The sequence below is a fragment of the Vicia villosa genome, linkage group LG2, assembly GCF_029867415.1.
Source record: "Vicia villosa cultivar HV-30 ecotype Madison, WI linkage group LG2, Vvil1.0, whole genome shotgun sequence".
Classification (NCBI taxonomy): Eukaryota; Viridiplantae; Streptophyta; class Magnoliopsida; order Fabales; family Fabaceae; genus Vicia; species Vicia villosa.
In genome coordinates, this window is record NC_081181.1 from 91,909,950 (window position 1) to 91,936,911 (window position 26,962).

The 26,962-nt window shown below is 35.3% G+C and overlaps 2 protein-coding genes and 1 pseudogene across 2 annotated transcripts; 2 read left to right on the forward strand and 1 right to left on the reverse strand.

Annotated features, from left to right (window-relative positions):
• The first annotated feature begins 4,363 nt into the window (after window positions 1-4,363).
• LOC131646421 (cullin-3A-like) lies at window positions 4,364-7,615 on the forward strand (annotated as a pseudogene).
• A 9,803-nt stretch (window positions 7,616-17,418) lies between these two features.
• On the forward strand, window positions 17,419-26,620 carry LOC131649583 (cullin-3A-like). Its single transcript, XM_058919337.1, has 3 exons — window positions 17,419-17,576; window positions 17,664-18,605; window positions 26,566-26,620. Exons 1-3 carry the CDS (start codon window positions 17,419-17,421, stop codon window positions 26,618-26,620), a joined length of 1,155 nt encoding a protein of 384 aa, XP_058775320.1.
• LOC131646422 (soyasapogenol B glucuronide galactosyltransferase-like) lies at window positions 23,061-24,945 on the reverse strand. The gene is made up of 2 exons (XM_058916454.1): window positions 24,255-24,945; window positions 23,061-24,173 (listed from the first exon to the last, which is right to left on the reverse strand). The coding sequence occupies exons 1-2, from the start codon at window positions 24,870-24,872 to the stop codon at window positions 23,298-23,300; spliced, it is 1,494 nt and encodes a 497-aa protein (XP_058772437.1). The 5' UTR covers window positions 24,873-24,945; the 3' UTR covers window positions 23,061-23,297.
• Window positions 26,621-26,962: the final 342 nt, after the last annotated feature.

Below are 26,962 nucleotides of genomic sequence, written 5' to 3' on the forward strand. Positions count from 1 at the left end.
GGCTATTCAGGTGGCAAAATAGCACTCATGCCCACACCCGTTGGGTTTGGGTTTTTTCACCCGAACCCAAACCCGCAGTAAAACATATAAAATACAATAGCAACATTTAATTTTTTTCATCAATCCAAACAGTTGGAAAAACACCGTAGAATTAAATATACTTAGGGGCATAAAATACAACATAAAAATACAACATAGAATTATATATATTTTGGGGCACTTATGTAATTTCATGTCTCAGCGGGTGTGATTTCGGGTTTCGGGTGCGGGTTTCACACTACCCAAACCCGCACCTGAAATATCGGGTGGCTCCCGAACCCGCTCAAACCCAGTCAACTCAGGTTTTATCCGTTGACTTGGGTTCGGGTGTGAGTGGGCCCCGCGGGTTTGGGTCTGACTGTCATCCCTACACGAAACGAGATAATAAAATGAGCATTCCGTTTAAGGATTGGATAGATTTTTTTTGTGCGCGGAGGGAACTCAGAGAATGCCTGGAACTTGTTGGGGTTTGCCTCAATTCCTCGTTCTGTTAGGTAGAAACCGAGAAACATGCCTACTCGTACCCCTAATATGCATTTTTCCGAGTTGAATCTCATTTTGCACCTCCTCGCCTGGTCAAAGACCTTCCTCAGATGGGTTGTATGGTCGACTATTTCTTTTGGAACTTTATGATCATGACGTCCATGTAAACTTCGAGTGTATCCCTGATCTCGCTACGAAATAATTTGTTCAACATTTGTTGATAAGTTGCTCCGACATTTTTCAGATCGAAGGGCATTACGTTGTAGTACTAGTAGTTGCACGAATCTGTCATGAATGTCGTGCACAATCTGTCGCTCCTCGCCATGGGTCTATGATTATAACCTAAATATGCATCCATAAATCATAAAAGTTTATAGTCGGCCGAGTTTTTGACCAGCCTATAAATGTTAGATAAAGGATAAGCATCTTTGGAACAAGCCCGATTGAGATCAGTATAATCAACGCACATTTTCTATTTTCCATTAGATTTTTTGACAAGTACCACGTTAGACAACCAGGTTGTGTATTGTGCCTTAGAAATAAAATTTTCCTCTAGGAGGTCTTTTACAACTTTTTCAGCAGCCTCCGCTTTTTCGGGAGACTGCTTATGCCTACGTTGAACTACCGTCCTAGCGGCAGGGTCTATGTTCAGCTGATGGTAGGCGACCTCATGGTCGAGTCCGACACGCTCCACACGAACAAGTAAGCATTCTATCGAAGGCAAGCTTTGATCCATTTCCTTGCCAATTTGGGGAGGCATGTTCTGATCTTCACGCCTTTGTCCAGGCTGTTTCCCAGGAGAATGATTTCGAAGTCCCCGTTTGGGATGGGGCGCATAGGGTGGAGAGGCTTCTCGTCCACAACATCTAGTCGGGCTTCTTCTCCCTGTTTCTTCTCTTCCTTCTGTTCGTCTTTGGTGAAGCATGTGTCGAGGTAAACTGGGCCGATGTGAGGAAGTGGCTTCTGCTCCTCTTGGAGGGATGGCTTTTCAGTTGGTCGGGGTTGCTTGTCGGCCTTGGAAGTCGTGGAGATTAAGTGGTGTCCCTTTATAGCCGCGTCAAAGCATCTTCCTGCAGCTTCCATATCACCATGCACGGTGACTACACGGCCTCTACTGGTGTAGTACTTCATCTTAAGATGAACTCTTGAAGGCACAACGCTCAGTTTGGCTAGAGTTCGCCTACCCAGGATGCAGTTTTGCAGGGACGGGAAATCTATGACTAGGAAGAAAGTCTTTACTTGTCTTGTTGTTTCCTTTTCTCCGAATATAACGACTAGTTTGACGTATCTCAAGGCTCGGTGGTGGTGCCATTGAAAGCCTAGAGATCAGATCCCACGTAAGGTGTCAGGTCAAATTCTTCGAGTTGAAGAGTGTTGTATAGTTGAGAGTAAATGATGTCGACGGAGATGCCTCGATCGACTAGGATGCGATGAACATCGAAGTTCGCCATTTTTGCTCAAACGAGTAAAGGGATGCTAGAGTTGGGGGACCCGCCCAGTAATTCCTCGAGGTAAAAGGTGATGGGCTCAGATTTCCCTCTAAACATACTGAGAGTCGGGTTCTAGTTTGAACTGGCATCGAGGATCTCGTCAAACTTTCTTTTCACTGACCCTAGAGTCAGATGGCGGAGACCTCCACCCGATATGACCATTGTCGTGGGGAATTTCTTCATAGGGCTGAGTGCGGATTGCTCGTTGGGAACAAGGAAATCCTCTGCCCGAGAGACGCAGAGGGCGACTTGCATCGGGCCAGCATCACAAGACCTATCCTCCTCGATTTTCTTCATATCGTTGACGTATCTCCGAGGAGCTTCGTCTTTCTTAGTGTACTGCCTCAAGCGGCCCTCCCTAATTAGGGTCTCGATCGCGTCTTTGAGGTAGACGCATTCCTCAGTGACGTGCCCATGGTTCCGGTGGAACCGACAGTATTTAGTCTTGTCGACCCCAGGTTTGGCGGAAGTGGCTTTTGGGAAACGGGCCCTGCCTTCTTTGAATTCGGTGTTGATACACTCAAGGAGGATGCGCTTGCGGGGAGCAGTCAGTAGAATGTACTCGGTGAAGCAGCCACCAGGCCCTCTATGCTCTCGGGGATCACAAGGTCTGTCGTCCCTTCTTTTCTCTCCGCCACGTCGAGGAGGAGCGGGGTCCTCATATTTTGAACTCCTCGAGTTGTCTTGGTTCCTCGAGGTGTCTTGGTTCCTTGACCCACAGACGTTGTTAGCATCCTCCTTTTCCTCATATTGGATGTAGGTCTGAGCCTTGAGGAGGTGGGTTTCCATTGAATGGGGCTTTTTGATCCCGACAACCTTCTTAAAGTCATTTCCCGGGCGCAAACCCCGATCAAGTAGATACCTCTTCATTTCATCGGTATTTCCGTCGGTGGTGAATGGGAGCGGTTTCCTCGTCGTCGCGGAGATGGAGTGCGGGACCTGGATCGGTGCTTCCTCGGGGTTGGAGATCGGCATTCAGCCTCCAGCATTGCAATTCGTTGGTTCTGCTGGAAGACGAGAAAGTTTGTCTGGTTGATGGCCGCGAGCAGGGCCGCAGTGGTCGGGTCTGCGTTATGCGGCACAAGGATCTCTTGATAGATGTCACCGAGGAGATGTTGTTGGGCGGAGTTATAGTCTGTGTCCTTGGATGAGGGAGAGAAGGGTTGCCCGTCCCTGGCGTCACCTTGCTCGGGACCAGTTGTCCCATTGTTTTTGTGGTTTTCGGTGACGAGGAAAGGGTTCACGTTGTCTCCGTGTTGGCTGGCCATTGTGATCGGTAGGTTGATATTGGATTGCTTTGATGTAATTCTGGAGAAGACGATGAAGCAAATAAATTTCCACAGACGACGCCATTGGTTGTACCGGGATCAGGCAATCATTTAGGCTTGCAACGTGATTCTCGTCGGTCCAAAGAAGAAGAAGGAGTATCTGCAAGACACTCTGATGCCAAAATGAGGTTCAGAGTGAGAAAGCTAGTATGTAGAATGGAAGTGAATGATTACACGACCCTCTTGTGAAAAATGGTATTTATAGTCCCCAACGCTGGACCAAGATCTGCTATTTTGGGTTGGATCGTGGAGGCCCAAAACAAGAGACTGCCAGGATCCTACGTGGTAGGGCAGAGTAAGCATATGACTCCTATCCTGAATAGACTGCCCGTAAGGTTCGAAGGAGGAAGACCGAATCTTTCGGTGAGCAGTTGACCACGTGCTCTACGTGGGACACGTGGCTGTGACGCTCCTAACAATTATGAACAAGTGGATATTTTGTTAGGCCTTCATGTTAACTTCGCTGGATTGGACCCTGTCCGATGTTGGGTCAATCATAGGCCCAATCCAAAACACATTTTTATATATTTCTTCAAAAAAAAAAGTATTTTTATAGTAATTTGTTCGATTCTTTGTATTTTTCCTCTCCTTCAAATAGAGTAGTTACTATTTTTATAAGAAAATACATGAATATTGCTGTGTTTTTTGGTACATAAATCCTGCTATTTACAATATTTTACTTAAAATACGTGATTATATTCTTTTTATTTTTTATTTTTTTCCTTTTATTTTCATTTACTATTTATTTTTTAATTATTCTTTACCATTTATATTTCTTTAACAGAATACCATATTCGTCAAATTACTAATAAAAACAACTATATACATTTTTAATTAAACTTTATAAGGTATTTAAATCATACCATACCAAAAATTTAAAAATTTTCCATTTCCCGTTTCTACCTCTCTGTGTATATCCGTTGAACCAAACCGAACTTCATAAGTATAAAACCCGCTGAAGGCTGAACTTCATTCAACTGCAAACCGTTAAACCAAAGAAAAAACGAAGCATCGTTTCGCAGTTTCTCATTTCTTGAGGCTTTCAAGCAGAGAGTTATCATGGATCCGAGATATGCTGACCATACTTGGAACATTCTGGAACATGCAATTCATGAGATATATAATCAGAACGCTAGTACTCTCAGTTTTGAAGAGCTTTACAGGTTTTTTTTTTCTTCATGCTTTTGCTTACTGTTGTTGATTCTTAGAAAACTTTGTTTTATTTGTTGTTGTTATTATTATTATTATCATCATGATGATTGATTTTGATCATGATTTTGCATTCTTAGGGGATATTTGGAAGAGCTTATTTGCTTATCTTATGGCTTAAGTACTTACTTGCATAAATATTTGGACGAAATTACGAAAACGATTTTGATTAGTTCCTCCATATCACTTATTGTCATAAGCTGTTTTCAGATTACATGCCTGTTCGGATTAACTTATTGGAACTTATCTATTGGCATAAGTTTTGTGAAACTGTTTGGTAGTCTGAACCAAAACGGCTTATGACATATTTCTGAAACTTTTTTGAGTTTCTTTTTCATAACTTTTCCAAAATAGCTTGCGAAAATATCTTGGAATATATATAAAAACAGTATAAGTTTATTTTATCGAATGTTATAAAAATAGCTTATGCAAGCTTATTCATAAACGTTTATTTTGATAAGCACTTATTATCTTTTTTTTTTTATTTTAAAAGTGTCACTTATATTGCCATAAGCTGCTTTCAGATTATGATGACTTTGTAAAACACCCACTTTCTTGCTTGGAGTGATTCCTTTTGTAGCATGCCATCCTTGTGTGAAGGCTGTAGGCTTCAAAAAAGGAAATAGAGATCTATTAGATTTATGTGATGTTTTATGCTTTTTTTTTTTTTCCTTTATAAACATTTCAATTGTAAATGTAGTCATGTAAACAAATATTGTCTGCCTGAAGTTACCTAGTGTTGTCAAATAGCGGGGATAGCGGCTCTATAGTATAGAGGATTTCACTAAGAAAACCACGACACTGTCCTAGTTTTGCTGGGTAATACTGGCTGCTATTCCAGTTTATGCTAGCTGATGTAGATACTTGTTAGACTTTGTGGTCTACTTTCATTACTGTCCTCTCTTTGAATTAATAGTTTATAAATCTGAAATAATGAATTGCTTTTGCAAATAAGATGATCTTGCTTTACAAATTTTCCTACTGACATGTGCACATCAAATGGATATTGTACTTTATCATCTAATATTTTATTGTCTTTATTTTGTGGATTTAGGAATGCTTACAGTATGGTTCTTCACAAATTTGGTGAGAAGCTATACACTGGGTTGGTTGCCACCATGACTTTTCATCTCAAAGAGATAGCCAGATCTATTGAAGCCATTCAAGGAATTTCCTTTCTGGAAGAACTCAACAGAAAATGGATTGATCATAATAAGGCGTTAGAAATGATTAGAGACATTCTGATGTACATGGACAGGACTTATACCACAATTACCCGGAAGCCCAGAGTTTATGCACTTGGCCTGAACCTGTGGAGAGAAAATGTTATTCATTCAAACCAGATAAGGACTCGACTGTTGAGTATGCTTTTGGATTTAGTATACAGTGAGCGTCTTGGGGATGTTGTTAATAGAGGACTGATAAGGAATATAACAATGATGCTGATGGATTTAGGTCCTGTTTATAGACAAGAATTTGAGACTCATTTTCTGCAAGTTTCAGCTGATTTCTACAGGTTTGAATCCCAGAAATATATTGAGTGTTGTGATTGCGGGGATTATCTCAAGAAAGCTGAGAGGCGCCTGGATGAGGAAATGGATAGAGTGAACCATTACTTGGACCCTAGGACTGAAAAGAAGATTACTAATGTGGTGGAGAAGGAGATGATTGAAAATCACATGCTGAGATTAATCCACATGGAAAACTCTGGCTTAGTTAACATGCTTTGTGATGATAAATATGAAGATTTGGGGAGAATGTATAACTTGTTCGGTCGTGTTAATGATGGTCTCCCGAATATAATTGAAGTGATGATTTCACACATGAAAGAGTCCGGTAAGCAGCTTGTGACTGATCCAGAAAGGTTGAAGGATCCGGTTGAATTTGTGCAGAGGCTCTTGGATGAGAAAGATAAATACGACAAGATTCTAAACATGGCGTTTAGTAATGACAGGTTGTTCCGAGATGCTTTGAATTTATCATTTAAATATTTCATTAACTTGAACTCCCGTTCTCCAGAGCTCATTTCACTATTTATAGATGGTAAGTTTCGAAAGGGTCTAAAGGGAGTTAGCGAGGGTGATATTGAGGTTACTCTTGACAAAGTGATGATCCTATTCCAGTACTTGGATGAAAAAGATGTGTTTGAGAAGTATTACAAACAGCATCTGGCAAAGCGACTTTTGTCTGGAAAAACAGTTTCTAATGATGCTGAGAGGAGTTTCATAGTCAAGCTCAAGACAGAATGTGGATTCCAATTTTCCTCAAAATTAGAGGGCATGTTTACTGACATGAAAACCTCTTTAGACACAATGCAGGGCTTTTATGCCCGCCACCCTGAGTTAGGTGATGGTCCTACACTTACTGTGCAGATTCTAACGACAGGGTCTTGGCCATCTCTTGCTAGTGTGGCATGTAACCTTCCGGTGGAAATGTTGGAACTTTGCGAGAAATTTCAGTCATATTACCTCGGCATTTATACTGGCAGGAGATTGACATGGCAAACTAATATGGGCACAGCAGACTTAAAAGCTACTTTCGGAAAAGGTCAGAGACACGAGTTAAATGTTTCCACCTATCAAATGTGTGTTCTCATGCTGTTTAATGGAAATTGAGCAGGCGACTGAGATTCCAGCTTCAGATTTGAAGAGGTGTCTGCAATCTTTGGCTTTGGTTAAGGGAAGAAATGTCCTTAGGAAGGAGCCTATGACTAAAGATGTCAGTGAGGATGATGCATTCTTTTTTAATGACAACTTCAGTAGCAAACTGTATAAGGTAAAAATAGGAACTGTAGTTGCAACAAAGGAATCGGAACCAGAGAAACTGGAAACTCGACAAAAAGTACAAGAGGACCGGAAGTTGCAAATTGACTCAGTAATAGTAAGGATTATGAAAGCTAGGAAGCAACTTGATCATAACAATCTTATAGCTGAGGTCACAAAGCTGTTACAGCCGCGATTCCTCGCAAATATAACCGATGTGAAGAAACGGATTGAGTCTCTTATTGAGAGGGAATTTATGGAGAGAGATAATAGAGACAGAAAACTGTATAGGTATCTTGCATAGAATTGAATTAGCTTGTTTGTTTCGGGGAGGTAAAATACAAATGTTTTATCTTGTGAAAATGATAAATACAAATGTTTTATCTTGTGAACATGATGAAAAATGACGTTTTAACCGATCCATTGTTCTATCAGAAAATATCTATACAATTGAATATAATTTTTCATCCATTTAATATTTTTATCAGCTAATTTAAGTAGTTATATTTTAAAGTTTATAATTCATAATTGTTTTCTTTTCACTTTAATCTTGTTATCCTAAATAAATTTAAATTAATTATTTTTTGTCATTTTATATTTTGGTAAGTTAGTACAATCACTTATTTTACTATTAATTTTACTGAACACTACAAATTCATTTAATCAGTTTATTTTCTATTAGACATCAGTTAGTTTATAAGATATCAACTAAAGTTAGCTTATTAGCTATCTATTATATTTGTCCAACAAAACAATATACTACTTGAATTAGTTTATCAAAATAAGTTACAAACTCAAACTCGTAAAAAAATGGTTTTTAAATATATAAATAAATTTATAAGTTATAAATCATAATATAAATTTAAAAACTAACATTGCCAAAAAGTCTTTTAAGTAAAAGAAGTATTTTGTCTACCTTTTCTTTCTATCAAGATTTTAAGTCTTATTTTGTCATTAATATTAAATAAGAGGGGATGGAATAAAATGCACACATACTTATATTCTATTGTTTGCATTAATTAAAAAAAATGGAGCAGAATTCTATGTAATTTTTAGGATAACTTCATTCTTAGTGTTCTAGTATGTGTCAATTTCACCATATTTTATGAAGTGTTTAGAATTGCTCACCATATTAGTTATTCAGGAAGTAAAGTTCATCGAAACACGTAAATTTAACTTATCCCACTACGTCAATTTTGTCTTTTAACAGCGCATCTACGAAAGCGCTTTTATGAAAAGGGCTGCTATAGGGTTGCGCTAAAAACAAAACTATAAACAGGTGAAAAAAAGCGCTGGTAAAGGGGGGATACGAGAGTGCTTTTAAAAAGCGCTAGTATAGGGCTGGTTACCAAAGCGCTTTGTAGAAGCGCTGCTATAGGCTGGTTACCAAAGCGCTGCTATAGGCTGGTAAAGGTGTAGGTTACCAAAGCGCTTTTTATCTAAAAAGCGCTGGTATATGGGTGGTTACCAAAGCGCTTTAAAAAAGCGCTCTCGTAGGTTATTTAAAATTAAATTTTTTAAAACAAAACATTCGTAGGTTATTAAGTTTTTCAAAAATCACGATATACCAGCTTCTTCTTCCCCAAACGTAAACCTAACTTCTCAGAAATCACGAAAATCTCCACGAAAATATCTGCCTTCCACGAAATTGATTCTGAATTTTGACTATACTGTCACCATAGGAACTGGTTTACGTTGATTCCATCTCTGAATTTCGTCTTCTCCTTCACCGCCTCGCAAATGGCAAACGGCTCCGTTCTGCATTCACTCGACAACATTCTTGTTTCCTTGATTCTTTACCAGGTATTCTTCATCGTGCCTATGACATTTCTTTTGGTTTTGTTTAAATCTATTCATCCCATTCTATGTTTCAAGTTGAAAAGAAAATAAAACTTTATATTTGAGTTTCTTTACACTTATCGCTGGCCAGTATTTATGTTAGCCCTAAATATGTAGGAGAATCAAACTGTTGGACGAGCAGTGAGTTCTTGTTGGTAGAGTTTAATAGGATTTTGTACTGAAAACATATTAGGTATTTAGTTCCAATGTTTTCTAGCACTGAGGTCTTGTTACAAGTTTTGAGCAAATGATAGGATTATGGATTTCATGATTAGCTTGTACTCTTGCTATTTGTTATAAAGTATTTGTAAATTTGTATTGATGGGAGTTTAGATGTGTTATAGGACTTAATTTATAGATAATGATGTGATCTAAAACTATGGATTCAATCGAATTTATATATTAAAAAATAAGAATCAAAGTCAATTTATAAAATTGTATTGATGGGAGTTTAGATGTGTTATAGGACTCAATTTATAGATAATGATGTGATCTAAAACTATGGATTCAATCGAATTTATATATTAAAAAATAAGTTATACTAGTTCCATAAGAGTGATCTAAAAAATAATAATCAAAGTCAATAATTATTTGTGAGATAGATCTAAATATATGTTTTTATATTTTTGTTAGATCAATACAAGTGTTCCGAAGTCAAAGAGACGCACAAGTATCCCGGACTAAATCAAACAACATTACTTGGATCAAAGTGCAAGTACATTAATTTTTACAATTTTTCTATTAATAGTTATGCTACTTGATAAAACAAGACAACTAAAAAATCTTATTTGTTTTTCTATGTAGTGTCCACAACAGCGAAACAGTACAGATTGCACATACTTTGTTTTGAGGTTTTTGAAAGAAATCCTTCAAAGGAATCAATTAGAGATTCCAATCACGGTATGGATTTATAACTTAGGATAGTTTCTTATAATTTATTACATTTAACTAAATCATGGATATTATGTTTTTGTTATGTAGTACTTTGATGACTACTATGCTGCTTCTTACACGAAACTTAAGTTGGAAGAAATCAAAGAGGAATTGTGTCACTTTTATATTCGGCGACTATTCATATAGGTATGAATATAATATTGTGTGAAAAGTTTTATGAATACATTACTGTGTGTTGTGGGGACTGTTTTGAAACTGTGTGGGAACTGTTTTAATTGACCGTGTTATTCTATTCATACTTTACAGGACCAGGACCGTGCGCTCGTCGGATTTTGAGAATTTCGGGCTTATATTCTGTTGATGATTTAGTTATATGTATCTGTTAGTAAACATGTGATTATGCAGAGGACACGGATTTCGGGCTTATATTAATGGTGTATATATTTTATTTTGGTATATAATGGTATTTTATCCATAGTATATAATGGTATTATATTGGTATATATTGTCCTACATATGGTTGAAAATATTACAGATTGAAAATATGTTACAGGTTGAAAATATTACAGGTTGAAAATAAATTACAGGTCAAACTGGGAGGCTTAAATTACAGGTTGCACTTTAAAATACTGCGTTTAGCAACGACAACGCTTTTAAAAAATGCTCTTAAAGGCCCACCTACGAAAGCGCTTTCTAACTAAAAGTGCTGCCTAAGATAAAAAAAACATAAAAAATAAAAAATAAATGCGCAACCTACGAAAGCGCTGCTATAGGGGGGTACAAGAGCGCTTTCTGGAAAAAGCGCTGCTATAGAGGTGATACGAGAGCGCTTTTCAAGATAAAAGCGCTGCTATATGGTAGGCTACGAGAGCGCTTTTATGGAAGAAGCGTTGCTATAGGGGGGATACGAGAGCGCTTTTCTGGTAAAAGCGCTGCTATAGGGGGGCTACGAGAGCGCTTTTGGAGTTTCAAAAGCGCTGTTGTTACCTACGGCAGCGCTGGCTTTGGCAGCGCTTTAGTAGCCCAAAAAAAGCGCTTTAGTAGCCCTTAACCGTTGTAGTGTCCAGTATGTCTCACATTGTTCATATGATAAATTACTTATAAGTATTTTGGCATATTACTTTTTTTTTACAAATATGTAGAACTCTTTACTATGCGATAAAAATCAAACATGTGTACACATCATTATACACTCCAAAGTACAGAAAAATTTGATACACAAGAAGGGGTAATAAGGTGGGGTAATGAGGTAAGAATCAAACATAAAGTGATTATTATCATTTCTTGATCAGATACCGACACTAGAAAAAAAAGGAGAAACAAGAAATTAATAATGGGTTAAGATATAAGTGGTGAGTACAAGAAATAAGATAGTGCAACACAAAGTTCTACTAAAAATGTGGTTGTCTGTTCAAAATCTAGTCAACACAGTTTTAAAATGGTTCAAGATGGAAGATTGGTGTAAAATATGGATTTCGGAACCATGGTTTACTTGATAGATATAAAGGTTATACATTTGTGGGGTGTATAAGTGCAAATAAGCATAAATATGTTATTTATTTGACAAAGAGTTATATTCCACCCAAACACATACTTGTGTCATTGTATGATCAACATCTTAAGAATGCCACTCAGATAAGACAAATATATAAACATAAGAATATGCAATAAAAAAAAGATCAAAGGTCCTATAGCTAATATTTAATATTTGTTTATGCTAATAGAGGATGCATATTATATATATATATATATATATATATATATATATATATATATATATATATATATATATATATATATATATATATATTGGAGTAGAAAAAGATTATGGATTTTTTATTGTGTTGATTATGGACAACACATACAAGACTAACAAATTCATACAACCTGATTTTGAGATTATTGGTATGACATTAACTTAGTTGATAATTTTATTTATTGTGTTTGCATATATGGAAGCTGAACATTACTAGCTTATGATAGTCTTATATGCTTTCTATATTTTGTTAGATTTTCTTGAAGTTATATTTATTAGATGTTGTTGATGTTACATAATTATTACATAAGTCTCAAAATCCATGTCAATATTACATAATCCAACGCTCATAATAATACATAATAATAAATGAATTTTAAATTAATGGTCTTCTCTAAAATAAGTATGATGCGCGAAATAAGTACCTAAATTGGTGGTCGTCTTCATCATCATTTACTTGTTGGATATGTTGTAGTGAGCTAACTATCATTGATAACCTCATATCTAAGGTCATGCATCATAGATTAAAGCAGGCACGACTTCGTGTTACTCTTGAGGAGGGGTAACAAGGAAGTGATACCCTATAATACTATTGCATGTAGCCATCATCAACCTCATATAGAGCGATCATCACAAATACTGAACCAACCACCTTGTAAATGTTAGAATGATAACCAAGCCACTCAATATATTCATCAAATAGGGTAATAATTGGGAGTTGGATGTGGTATATACCTTTTATAACTAAATAATCTATTAGACCTAACCGAATATTTTCATTAAGTTAATTCTAAAATTGATTTGGGCAGTCTCATAAGGATTGGTAATAACTAAATATCAAAACCTTCTATTTGTATCTCGAGAAATCGACTATAGAAAGTTAATAATCAATTAGCCTAATCAACAATGACATTAATTTTGTCCATGGATTATTTCCAAAATTTATACCATACCTTGGCGTATAGACAAATAGTTTCTTTATCACTTTTTAACATCTAGAAAAATGAGTTTTGATCTCACTTTAATTTCTCTCATCATTTACACTAAATCTCTTGTTTTTCTCACATATATTTAGCCATAATGCTTCGAGAGTACTCTTGAGTCTAAGTGAGGTTCTTTGGTTTGAGTGAGAGCTTAATTGTATATTTACTAAGGGCTTAAATGGTAGAGTGGCCTAGCATTACCTCTCATACAAACATTGGTTCCACTTCATTTGATACAGAAGTAATGTCTTTCGAATTTCACGTGTCTCCGACGTCTTCCTCCTGGAGACATGAGTCCCCTGTTGCTGCCTTACAAGCCCTAGAAGTCCAACATATTATGGTCGTTTATGATGTTTTTCTAGAAGGTCCCTTAGACACCTTAATATTTAGTATGTATGCAGATCATGCTGCTAGGCCCGTGTGGGATGGAAAGGTAAAAAATATATTTATTCCTTTAAACAAATGTGTTATAAGATTTGAACTTTCTAAGATTGATGTATTTTTATAGCATTTTGAGTCATTAATATGTATCAATCACAGCGAGAAGATTGCGACACTACCGTAACCTATTGAATCATGGTTTCAAGATGTCATGTAGCTATCTGGACTACAAGAATTATGCAGTATTGGATATACGTTTATTAGCCATGGTTTGTTGTCTAATTTCATAGAGAGATGACACTCAGATACTCCTTCATTCCATCTTTCTATCGATGAGATGTCCATCTCACTTGATGATGTGTCATCCCACATACTCCATACTCACTAGACCTGGCACAATGGAGATGGTGGTGAAGTTTAGGAACTGACCTAAGTGATTCCCAACAGGAGATAGACGACACCAAAAGGTGTCATGCTAGGTTTGGATTTTTGTATAGTTTGTACATATACCACATGGATACAATAATTGATGTTGGTGGTTATGATGCACAGGTAGCACATCATCTAGTATGTGCATTAAGGTCACACCTCTTGTATTTGATTGGTACATCCATATTTGTGGACAAAAGTGCACACTATGTCGATATCATCTACCTGAGATACATGATTGACTTGGAAAGGATTCATGATTATAATTGATGGGTCTCTTGTTTGGTTTACTTCCACTCTATGTTAGGGAAAGTTTTTTTATGGGAGACTAGACATATGACAACAAGTAACACCATATTTACGGTAATATATTTGAACATTTACTGTTACTAATATTTCGTAACACATGCGTTACACTGTTACTTATATTTAATCTAAACCATTTTCAGGTATGGATCCTCCAGCACTTTCAACGTCTTTCCGACTGAGCATATATGGGTGACTACATTGAGACTTTGCCACATGCTTTCTCCTCCATCTCACTCAGAGGGAATCAAGCGATCGAGTCGTTCTGGTTTATCTTGACTGTATCTTGGCAGATGATATAAACTTCACACCGTACAACGATCACCATGAGACACACATTTGCGATGAGATATCATTCTAATTCAGATGGGTGGCTTATGGGTCACGACTTATGAGTCATGTACCACTTTGGGTATTTGTAGTGTATTCCTAGATTCCCTATTGTTGTTGCTTCATATATATAAATAACTTGTTACCTCAATTTTTATAAACACTAAGGTGATATACCATTCAGGACATGCTTCAAATCCCAGCTAATGCACTTTATATTTTTATTTGTTAATAACTATAACATAAATGATTTAATACTTCGGTTTCTTTGATAAACTGAGGGATAAAATAATCAGATTTTACTATAAAATAATCGGTAGAACAGATTTCACCCTAATATTATCTTATTTGTAGCCGCCCCACCGTCGAATGCATTATTTTTGTAGGATGGATTGCAAAACTGAAAAAAAATGTTCTTCTACCTTGAATAAAATATGTTTTTCAACTTTTGCAATTCATCTCAAACAATGGTGTTGTTGTTGTTCTTGTTGTTGTTGTTGTTTAAGGTTTTGAACAATTATGACTTATTCCTAAATGTATTTATTGATGGATTGCAAGTGCTAAAAAATATTTTCCAATTTTTGGAACAAACACCTGATTAGAAGTTGAATGCATTCCAAGCATGCAAATTGTATACGCTAGTGAAAGCAGTGATAATCATATCATCAACAATCGATCTTGATGAAGGCATGTATGACATTTAAGATGGATCTCTACCACCTTCTATGGGACCTGGACATGCTGCATTTTGTATAATTTGGGTAAACAATCTTTATATTCAGCAAAGATTTGTTGTATACAATGTATTTTTGATATTCTGGGTAAATAATGTAACCATTTTTGGAAAAAATATATATTTTACACTAACCCCTAGGTTTTTAAACAAAACGAGGGATTATAAGGGAGGTCTATTATATAAGTTCTCTTACGCTATGAGAAATCTAAATGAAACATATGAGGCGCTTGAAACATAAGAAAACTTGGAAAAGTTCTCTTCGATGGATTGCAAGAGTATAAAATCAAATGGGTTCAAGGTTTGTGCTATTAAATTTTTATTTATACCGAAATTATTTTTTATTATTGACATTAATTATCATACCTATTTTTTCACCATAAACAAATTCATGCAAGATCCTTAGAGAATATCCTTTAAAAAAACCCTTTTGTTTTGTTTTGAGAAAAGAGGTTCTCAGTATTTGATCTTGCCCAGAATATCAAGGAATTGAAGATCCAACATATGATCTTCATGGATAATTAATGTAATATTATTTGTAAACAATGTATCGAGTTTTATTAAAAAAAACTAATGACCCCTCGGTTTTTATGATAAATTGAGATAAAAAAAGGTGCTAGTTTTTGTAAATAATAAAAATGCAGAAACTGAGATTCGAACTCATGCCATAATAAACCTTTTCCTCGGTGTTTTAAAAACCGAGATGTTAAGTCATTAGTTTTCATGACGCCTTTCGTTACCTCGATTCTTTTGCTGAGGTAAAATGCATTTCGCGTTCAAAGTTAGAAGCGCTTTTTGTAGTAGTGAATGTATGGTTTGCATTTTGACTTAATAAATGGTATTTTGATTGAATTATAGTTACCTGAAAGTTTCGACACCAAGTTTAATTTACTACGATAAGTAAGAAAGACAATATCTTTGAAGATATTGTGAGATTTCGGCAAGAAGAGTTTGCAAAGAAATGTTAGTCGAAGTCGTCCTTGTGTAAGAGGAAGTTGTTGGTTGGGAGTTAGGACTTAGAAATATTTTCTAAGTTTAAGTCATGATTCGACGGAGACGATACAAAGGTTGCTCTCGACGAAGTTAATTTAAATTTAAATAAGAGATAATTGTTTTTCGTCCTTTGTCAGTTTCAAATAGGAGACACGTGTAATCTGGAGATAATTGGAAGACATGCCGAGTGAAACGTGTTAATTTATGGAGAAGAGACCATTGATAGCAGTTACTTTTGACTTAGTATAAATTAGAATCTTAGCGTTAGGATTTAATTTGTTCAATTTTGTACAAATATTCAATATCACTCAAAGTACCAACGTTTGCCGAAAAAATAGTTTTCTGAGAATGTACATATGATTCACAAAGTTTTATTCAATTGTCAATTTATCTTTATCAAAGTTCTTTTAATTCCTTTTACATTTAAGTCAAAATCTCTTTATTTTCTTATTTTTACTTCGTACAATGTTACCATTACTTACAAATTAACCATAACATTTGAGAAAATGAACATTCAAAAGACATGGATCATCAAACTAAACACATCGTTCTAGGATCAATCTAGTCGATCCTGTAAGTAAATCAAATATCTTTGTTTTTGGAAGACTAGCACTTATTTACCAAATTTCAAAATAAAGAATGACATAAGTGTATGATTTGATTGAATTATATATGGTATTTTGGATTGTATTCTGTGGTCAATGTATTGTTTGATTGAATTATATAAGGTTTACTAAAATATGCTCACGATGGAAATTTACTGTCCTGGAGGTTAATACGAAACTTAACTTCCGTAATATTACCGAAATTGTGAAATAAACACATTATCACGAGTTTAAAATGTGTCCAAGAGTTAGTCTGAAACTTAATCTACAGACTCACCCTTCCTTTAATATGAAGGTTAACTTCCGTATTATTTTTTTGACAAAATATGATAGCTCATTTAAGAAGTATTTTTTAACTTCCATATTATTTTCAGGGTATTTTTGAGTTTTCTAAGGGTGGCTCTTCACCGATGAAGAGCAACCCAAAAAGAAAAAAACACAAACTAGTCCACTATATTTCTACATTGAATTGGGTTGTGAAAAATTTTCGACTAATAGATTTTTTTTAAAGGATATTCAATTAATAGATTAGTTTAAACAGACAGTGAGAATAAAAATCAGTTAACATTAAACAGTTTACGAGTTTGAGTTTAAAATAAAAATATGATAGAGAATAATATAACCTAAGAGAAGATTTGAAATTGGAGTCAAAATTCAACAATTTTAAAGTTAATAGAGTCTTAAAACAAATCATTGTTTACATATTGTGGAAAATAACCTTGAGATTCGCAGAAGATACATGTGTGTGTGAAAGTCATTCACCAAAGTCGTCTTTTTCAGTCTACTTTCTATTAAAGTAGTATTTTTCTTGTTATAAATGAATCTGTTTCAAGAACATCTCTTCAGCTTAAGGAGAATATGAGTAACCAGAACAGAAAATTCCAGATAGAGGCTTTCAAATACCGAGACATCAAGGATCAGAACTATGCTGACAAGACATGGAACATTCTTGAACATGCAATCAATGATTTATTCATCCACAATACTAGTCATCTTGATTTCGAAGATCTTTACAGGTTATATTCAATAACTTTTTAACTGCATATTCATGTTTATTTGGCTAGTTATAATATTTTCATTTTTCTGATATATTGTGGATTTAGACATGCTTACAATATGATTCTTCACAAGTTCGGCGAAAAGCTATATTCTGGACTAGTTGCCACCATGACTTCTCATCTTAATGAGATAGCCGGATCTGTTGAAGCCGCAGAAGGAGGTTCCTTTCTCGAAGAATTAAACAGAAAATGGAATGATTATAATAAGGCTTTACATATGATTAGAGACATGCTGATGTACATGGATAGAACCTATGTCCCAAGCACCCAGAAGACAAATGTTTATGAACTTGGCCTAAACCTGTGGAGAGAAAATGTTATTTACTCAAACCAGATAAGGACTCGACTATCGAGTACGCTTTTGGAATTAGTATATAGCGAGCGTGTCGGGGAAGATGTTAACGTAGAACTGATTAGAAACATAACAAAGGTGCTGATGGATTTAGGTCCTTTTGTTTATGAACAAGAATTCGAGACTCCGTTTCTGCAAGGTTCAGCTGAGTTCTACAAGGCTGAATCCCTTAAACTTATTGAGTGTTGTGAATGCGGGGATTATCTCAAGAAAGCTGAGAGGTGTCTGAATGAGGAAATAGAGAGAGTGAGACATTACTTGGACCCTAAGACTGAAAAGAAGATTACCGATGTGATCGAGAAAGAGATGATTGAGAATCACATGATTACGTTAATCCGTATGGAGAACTCTGGGCTAGTAAACATGCTTTGTGATGATAAATACGAGGATTTGGGTACAATGTATAACTTGTTCCGCCGTGTTAATGATGGTCTCTTGAAAATATGTGAAGCGATGACTTCACACATCCACGAGTCCCTTAAACAGCTAAATAAGGATCCAAAAAGATTGAAGGATCATGCTGAATTTGAGCGGGGGCTCTTGGATGCGAAAAATAAATACGAAAAGATTATAAAATTGGCATTTAGTAATGACGAATTGTTCCAGAATGCTTTGAATTCTTCATTTGAATTTTTGGGTATAGAGGAAGAAGGAAAGTCCCAGATTGATTGATGCAGCAATAGTCCATGAAGCAACTTGATAATGCATTTTCCTCGACTACAGTCCTTTATATTTTTTTACGCTGTGTGTGTTTGTATATTGTAATTATGAGTCATTGAGTTGGTTCAATGTGAAAACTAACTTTCTGAATGAAGACAAAGTCATTCTTAGAAACTTCCTTATTCATGAAAGTAATTTGTTTGTTGGAGTGTTTGTTGAATTGGTTGGTTATTTTATTTTATATATATATTACTTGGTTGTTTGTCATATTGCATGATTAATATTATAAAATCGAAATTCCGAGAATAGTTCAATTATCACAAAATATGTTAAATATGTGATATCTGTCTTTGACACTTGAGATTTACGAAGATTTGTTGAGATTGTAATTCCTTGCGTCGAAGTAGTATGTTGCTCGACAGAAACAATGGTGTGTCGAAATAGTCTAATGTGTGTCAAGTTGTTTTAGGTGTCGAAGTGTCGAAGCAGATTTGTTGACACAGGATTTTGATTTATACCAAAATAGGTACTTTGGGCTTCTGTAGTTTTAGGCTTTTCCTCATGGAGAAAGCAACCTAAAACTATAAATAGAGGGAATAGCCCTTATTTTGTATAACGTTGAATACTTGCAGTTTGCCAAGAATAATTTCAGTTTGAAAGCAGGGAGAAACTCTGCAGAAAATATTCTTCTTCCTCCTCTTATTTTATTCAAACCCTAATTCACCCTTCTTCTAAGTTTTCTTTCTTCCTTCTTTCATTGTCATAGTGTAGCGTTAAAGAATTACTCAAAGTTTTGGGTTTAATTCTAATATCTGGTATCTAAAGCACTGGCTGAGAGATTCATGGGAAGAAAATCACGACGACAATGAATCATCTGAATGAGCATTTTTCGGCGAGTCTCCCTATTCTGAAGGTTTTGAATTATGAGAATTCGTGCAAGCAGATGAAAGTGGTTATCTGTTATCAAGATATTTGGGCTCTTGTGAAAGAAGGAGTAACATCACTTGCATAAAACACAACGAATGAAGAAAAGGCTCACACAAAGAATTGAAGAAGAAAAATTATAAAGCGCTCATTATAATTCATCAATGTGTTAATCCAGGTAATTTTGAGAAGTTGAGTGATGTTGAATCAGCGAAAGAAGTCTGGGAAATTCTAGAAAAGAGTTTTGGAGGTGCAGAAAAGGTGAAAGAGGTAAGGTTACAAACTCACAAAAGAACACATGAATTGCTTCAAATGGAAGAAAGTGAAAGCATAATTGATTTCTCCACTAGGGTTATGAAACTGGTGAATCAAATCAAGGTATGTGGAGAAGTGTTGACATCAAGATCAGTTGCGGCAAAGATCTTGAGCTCATTGGCTCCAAAGTTCGACCACGTGGTGGTAGCCATAGAAGAGTCAAAAGATTTATCAACATTGACATAGGAAGAGCTTCAAGGGACACTTGAATCTCATGAACAAAGAATGGATGAAAGAGTTGAAAGTAAGTCGAAGAGCGATGTGGCTTTGCAGGCTCAGCCAACAAAAGAAAAAAGAAAGGCAAGGAAGTTAGAATAGAAACAAAGGTAAAGGAGGCTACAACAATTCAACTAGTCGAAATCAGCAAGAAGGAAACTGGTCGAATCAGAGAAAGTCCATATACCAAAGCAACAAAATAGGTATAGCTGCAAGTTGAGGAATAGAAGGTGGTTGAAAACCTGACAAAAGTCACATACAATGTTTCAGTTATCAGAACCATCATGCTAGTGATTTTCCAAAAAAAAACAAGATAATCAAGAAAGTGATACAAAGTTTATAAAGCATGAAGAAGAAGAGATAATGATGATGGTCACAACAAGAGATGAAGAGAGATTCAAGGACCAATGATACTTGGACTCGAGATGCTTATCACACATGTCTAGAAGGAAAGACTAGTTTGTCAACATAAAATCCTTAATGAAGGCCATGGTGAAAATTTTAAATGACAATACTCTAGCTCCTGAACATATTATAGATGTTCTGATTATGGGGAAAGATGGAAAAGGGTCAGTAATTTCTAATGTGTTGTACATACCAGACGTGAAGAGCAATTTGCTCAGCATAGGGCAATTGGCTGAAAAGAAATGCAAGGTGTCGATTGAATACAATATGATGAGAGTTATCGACTCAAGTGGAAGGTTAATATTGAAGGCTCATATGTCTCATAATAGAACCTTCAATATTAAACTTAATATGATGGAGCACAAGTGCCTTGCAACTACAGCTAGTATAGATGAATGGATATGGCACTATCGACTTAGCCATCTCAACTTTAAAGACATTAGAGATTTGAAAAAATATATATGGTTTCAGGATTACCAGAAATCGACATTCCAAATAAAGTATATGCAGAATGTGTGAATGTGAATCAACACAAGAACAACTTCAGCAAGGATGCAGGAAGAAAATCAAAGGCAATTCTTGAAGTCATATACTATGATGTATGTGGTCTAATCCAAGTGGATTCGAATGAAGGTAACAAATACTTTGTCAACGTCATTGATGATTTCAATCGAAACTTGTGGACTTACCTGATCAAGAATAAACGTGAAGTGATTGAGGTATTTTCCAAGTTTAAATATATGGTCGAAAGGCAAAGTGGTTTAAAGCTCAAGGTTCTGAAGACTGGTGGTGGTGGAGAATATGTGTCGAAAGACTTCAACATGTTATGAGATAAAGAAGGGATTGTGTGTGAGATGGTGCCACCCTACATGACGGGTCTGTAAACAGAGTCTAAAATAAAACTGCAAGTGCACAGCCTATCGAAGTAATATATAAGATTATCGGACTATAGAGACCAATCGTCAATCTATTAACTTTATTGCTAAGGTGCTTATCTAAGTCGATTGAGAATATTTGATATGAGTGCAGTGCAAGAAAGTAAATGGATGTTAAAGTAAATAGCAGATAAAAAACAACAGATTCGAATGTAATTCACATATATCAGACAGCGTTCCAGTTACATATGGATAGAATTACTTACGGAGCAATATTTTCTACTTATAGAAAGGAACACTTTAACGGGAACTTGTCGCTTTCGCGTACTAAGAACCGAGTTTACGCTTTAAGTCTACCATTCATTTGTCACTTATGAATAGTGCGCATTGTCTTAAATTGAATTGGGTCACAACCTTGGGTCATAAACAAGACACTTTGTCGAAAACTACATGCATGCTAAAATTTTTACAGGGTTTCATGCTAAACTTCAGGAAAATGTGGTACATTTTAGTAGGAAGACAAACTCCATTAAACTATAAATAAATTATTTAAGCATGGCAATTGGATGGGATTTAGGAGGTTTTTAGTATGACCCAAATATGCTCCGAATTCACCTCTTGAATATCCTTAGCCATCACTTTATCTCCAGATTTCAGAACTCCCAAAAAGTCTTTATCATTAAAATTTATGGAAGAATTGTTCTCCAATGACTCCAATATGCTCCAAATTCGCCTCTTTAATATTCCTAGCCGTCATTTTATCTCCAGGTTTCAGAACTCCCAAAAGTATCAAAAAGTGCCTTTAAATAGAAATTTGTGTGACATCCAAACGCGTTCCATCGCGCCATGATATGTTAGTATCGAGCTGCCATGCAAGCCTCATCGTGCTGCAAAGAGATGCATCGCGAGCGCGAGAATTTCATAAGAGAATTACACATTTTCATCTCTTTTTCTTCACATTTTTGCTAAGTCTTTGTTTCTATCTTGTCTTGGCTTTTTGCTCAATTCTACACATTTTTACATGGCTTTTGGTCATTATTTTTCCAAACTCATCTGAATTTTCTCATAAAACTCACGTAATCACGATTGTCATCACAAACCCAAAAAGAAGAGATAAGTAGAACGAAGAGCCGAAAACACTCAAGTACCCTAAGTAGGGGAATCATCCTCTAACTTGTACTCCTGAGGTTATGTGCTGGGAGAAAAGAGTGAAACGTCGTTTCAATAATAAGAAAGCATTTAATGAGCTTGTCCACTACTTTTTCAACAAACTCCAAGCAGATCACTTTTATTTTGAAACAGTCAACATATTTAGAGGCCGACGAGGACTGCTAAAAGACTTGTCCAACAAGCCTTGGGGGAAACTATTTTGGGCCCATTAGAGGACCAAATTTCTAAGGTCCAAACCAACTCAAATCTCCAAATCTACTCACACAAATTATAAGGTATAATTTTTTATCTCCACTTTTCACTATACTCATCTTAAATTTTGAATTTTCTTACGCGTTGGAGATCTAACCTTGTCAATCCACCCCGTGTTGTCATACCAAAAATTAGCACCACTTATTCAAGATTTTACGTCAAATGTTTATATCCAATTATTCTCGTTTGAGATTAAAAATTTTGCAAAAATTTAAAAAGATAAAAAATGATAGGGACATTTTTTACATTATTAGAATATGTGAGAGTGACAAGTATAACTCCAAATTGAAAATCAAAATCCACTTTCTAAAGCTTCAAGATACTTCCACTATACTATGGGATTTGCATTCAAATCGCTTATTTCAAAAGAAAAAATATCATTCATTCAATTAATCTAGTTAAAAGACGTTTTTAACAACATTTCACATTTTTTTCTTAGTCATTATTTTATGTAAAATGTGATTATTATAATTATTTATACAAATAGAAAGAAAAGGGTGGTCATTTCCTTCATATGCTTCCATTAAGCCTTTGAAGTTTAAGTGACCCAAGCTCCTCAATGAATTGTATTAAATTGGCATGAGAAGACCCACCAACAAGTATAGCTTTCTTTGAATCCTCACTCAAAGCTTTGGCTCTTGATCTCATCTCCTTAGCTTCTTTTCCATTTTCCATCATCAAACCAATAGCCTTTCCAATATCCTCCCTTTTCACAACCTCACCCTCAAACTCATTCCATACTTTCCATTTTCTGACTCCAATTGATACCCCAATCCTCAAAACTTCAACCACTAGTTTCTCATGAAAAAATTGTTCTGAAAACAAAGGCCAAGTCACCATAGGCAACCCAGCATTAATGCTTTCAATTGTTGTGTTCCAACCACAATGAGTCACAATGCCCCCAATAGCTTTATTTTCAAGTATCAACAATTGTGGGGCCCAGCCCCATATCAAATACCCTTTATTGCTTTCTCTCACTCTCTTCTCAAAGTCTTCCATAAAACCTTCTTCACCTTCACCACTACCTCCATCCTCATTATTTTTACGTACCACCCAAATGAAATCATGGGTTGAAGCTTCAAGTGCATGAGCAATTTCAATAAGTTGAGATATTGGAAACTTGCTTATGCTACCAAAACTCACATAGATAACAGAATTCTCTTTCTTGGAGTTAAGCCATTGAAGCAAAACATCTCCTTCTTCTACTTTTTCATCTCCTCTTTCTGCCTTATCAGATAGATCTTCGTTTGCCCAAAATGAAACTGGTCCTAAGCTCCAACACTTTGTCCCAAACACATTCTTGTAATGCTCCTCATAAGCACCCTCCATATCGTAAAAGCTATTGAACACTGCACCATAGCTTCTTCTAGTTGAGTCATTGACCTCCTTCATAACAAATCATCGGTAATTAGCACAAAATTTGAATTAATGTATAGGGAACAAAGAAAATAAAAGTGATTATATTACCTTCATTATTGATCCAAACTCACTTGGCTCTAATAACCAATCTGGTAGTTGCAATCTAGCTATCTCCAACTTATGGGGCAACCCTACGATCTTGACATTTTCAGAATCAGCTTCAGTTGCGTGTAGCTCAAACGAGAGCTCGGCGCAACGAGAAAAAATACTTGCAGGACAGAATACAATCCTTGGAACACCTAACTTGGCTGCAGCTTCCACAGTCCAAGTGTAAAACATGTCACTAACTATACAATCAACTTCGAATAACTTGTCAAACAAGTAACTCTCTATCTGTGGTTGTAGGAGTAGAGACGCCTCGTAGATTTTCTTGGCAGTGTCAAGAGAAGTATTAGCGTTCATGGTTTCTATTCCGATTGGAAGACCGACTTGTTGGGCCGGGAATTCCAAGATGTGTGTTTTTATGTATCGACCGAGACTGATATCACGGTCGATGCATTTTTGAAAAATTCCGACGTTGCCTGCTGTGGTGAATATGGTGATGTTTACACCATGCATGGCGAATATTCTTGCCATGTCAATCATTGGGATGGTGTGACTTGTACATAAAAAGGGAAGGAAAATGACGTTGAGGTTATTGGGTTCTGCTCCTCCATGAGACAACATTATATGACGATGAACAACTACAAACAAGGGTTAGGGAAAAAAATTATAAGCAAATGGTGAACTATATAGAAAGCTTGTGAAAATAGATTATATAAAAGTGATTCTCAGAAAACAAGACCAAGTTTAGTATATTATATATATAATAATAATAATGGATGAATAATATAGATGAATAGTTTGGTACGATTTAAAATTAATTGAGTAGGTATTCATTATTCAATCAAATAATATTATTTAATATCACATCTTTTTTTTTAATATTATTTTATTTATTAAAAATTAATAAAATTTTAAATTAATTTACTTTAAAGATATATCAAATCTCACTACCAAACAAAATAAACCATGTGCTCTCGAAAATATTGTTTGTTCATTAATTAATGTCCCGTGCGATTCACGTTAAAATTTACTGTATTTGGCAATTTATTTGGCGAATTATGGTCTATAGCAGCCGAATATCTTGCAATTTTATCTTATTAAAGTGGCCTCATAATAAGTCATAAGATGCCTTTGACTTTGAGGGCTGAACGTCACCATTTGAAATTTATTTAGCATGTAGTATATAACTGTAGTAATTATTTATTAGAAGTAGATGAGGTGTGAGGTCGGGTCTATTAATATGGGTAGTTGGAATTTGTAAATCTGATTAAAGATAGGGTTGGAAGGATTTAGAAGTTATAAGAGAGAATCTAAAGTAATTATGGGGGAGAGAAATGGGTCACACGCATGGGACTGTAACTTGTAAACCCTCCCTTTGATTTCTTGCTAAGAATAACCATAAGAAAGAAGTAGTTTGAGGATCATCTGAAGGAGCTGGAGCGGATGTTGGAACACCTTATACTAAAGATTGATTAGTTCAATCCAACGAGAATCGTTGATATTGAATTAATATTAGTTATTCTCAAACTATACCATAAACACTCTGGACGGATAAGCATGGCATTGTTATTATTGTTGACTTCGAAAGACTAGTAGAAAAAGATGTTTGGTTTTTGACAATTATTTTTTCACACAGTATTGCTAACTATCAAAAAACACTATGCACTATCAGAAATTAAAGGGATGCAAACTGAAGCCAAAAGAGACAAAAGAGCGAGATTTTAATTAACAACAAAAAGAAATCTATCTATTATCTATTACTCCCTCCGTTCCTTTTTAAGTGTCGTTTTAGCAAAAAGTTCTTCGACTAAGATAGTGGATTATTAGAGTTAATTTTCCTATTATATCCTTATTTATTTTTCTCTTTCCAAATAAATTCAATAATAAATTCTCTTTTTTCCATAACTAATTGAAAATTTTGAGGTGGAGTTATTGAGAAAATAAGGGTATAAATGACAAATTATAACATTAAATTATAAAACGACACTTAAATAGGAACAAAAAAAATCATCTAAAACGACACTTAAAAAGGAACGGATGGAGTATCTATTATAAATTATAAATATATAAAAATTAAAGTAGCTGGTAATTACAAATCAAGCCCTCTAATAAAATAACTAAAATTGTTCTTATTCCACAAATAAAAATGACTTTTAACAAAATAACTCAATATTATTGTTTTGGCATTTAATACGGGTGATGTGGCATCACCCAAATATTTGTTGAATTTTCATTTTTTTTATTTCAATTTTTATTTAATTAATAGTTAATCGAGACATTGGAACTGTTGAGTTTTTAATCACACTAATTATTCCACTAATTTAAGATTGAAAAAGTCAACCCTAATTTTGAACATTAATACACTATAAAACATGACAGTAATTCATCGCCTCTACACTACATTCCTACCACCACTATTTCTTTTTCTTCTTATACCGTATGTTCTTCCACATTTTTTATTTTTGTCAATCTTCATCCAATTTTTTCTCTTCATCTTAATTTATTCCATATATAATATACATATGTTCTTCAAAATCTATTGTTTGAAGTATGTTCGAATTAGGGTTCCATTTTTCACTTTAAAGGCCCCATTGTTGCTGGAATTTCATGCTTGGAGCTTTTTGGTCAAATGGGTCTTCCAACTTTTGTTTTTTTCCACCAGAATCGGATCAGCATAAAATACAAATGTAATTTTTATATATTTTTAGGTT

Excerpts from the sequence above, each read along its gene's own strand:
- LOC131649583 (XM_058919337.1), top strand. The coding sequence starts at position 17,419 with ATGAGTAACCAGAACAGAAAATTCCAGATAGAGGCTTTCAAATACCGA. Across the intron at positions 17,577-17,663 it reads GATTTCGAAGATCTTTACAG|ACATGCTTACAATATGATTC; the intron begins GTTATATTCAAT and ends TTGTGGATTTAG. Across the intron at positions 18,606-26,565 it reads AATTCTTCATTTGAATTTTT|CACTAATTTAAGATTGAAAA; the intron begins GGGTATAGAGGA and ends CACTAATTATTC.
- LOC131646422 (XM_058916454.1), bottom strand. The coding sequence starts at position 24,872 with ATGTTGTCTCATGGAGGAGCAGAACCCAATAACCTCAACGTCATTTTC. Across the intron at positions 24,174-24,254 it reads AGTTTGGATCAATAATGAAG|GAGGTCAATGACTCAACTAG; the intron begins GTAATATAATCA and ends TTTGTTATGAAG.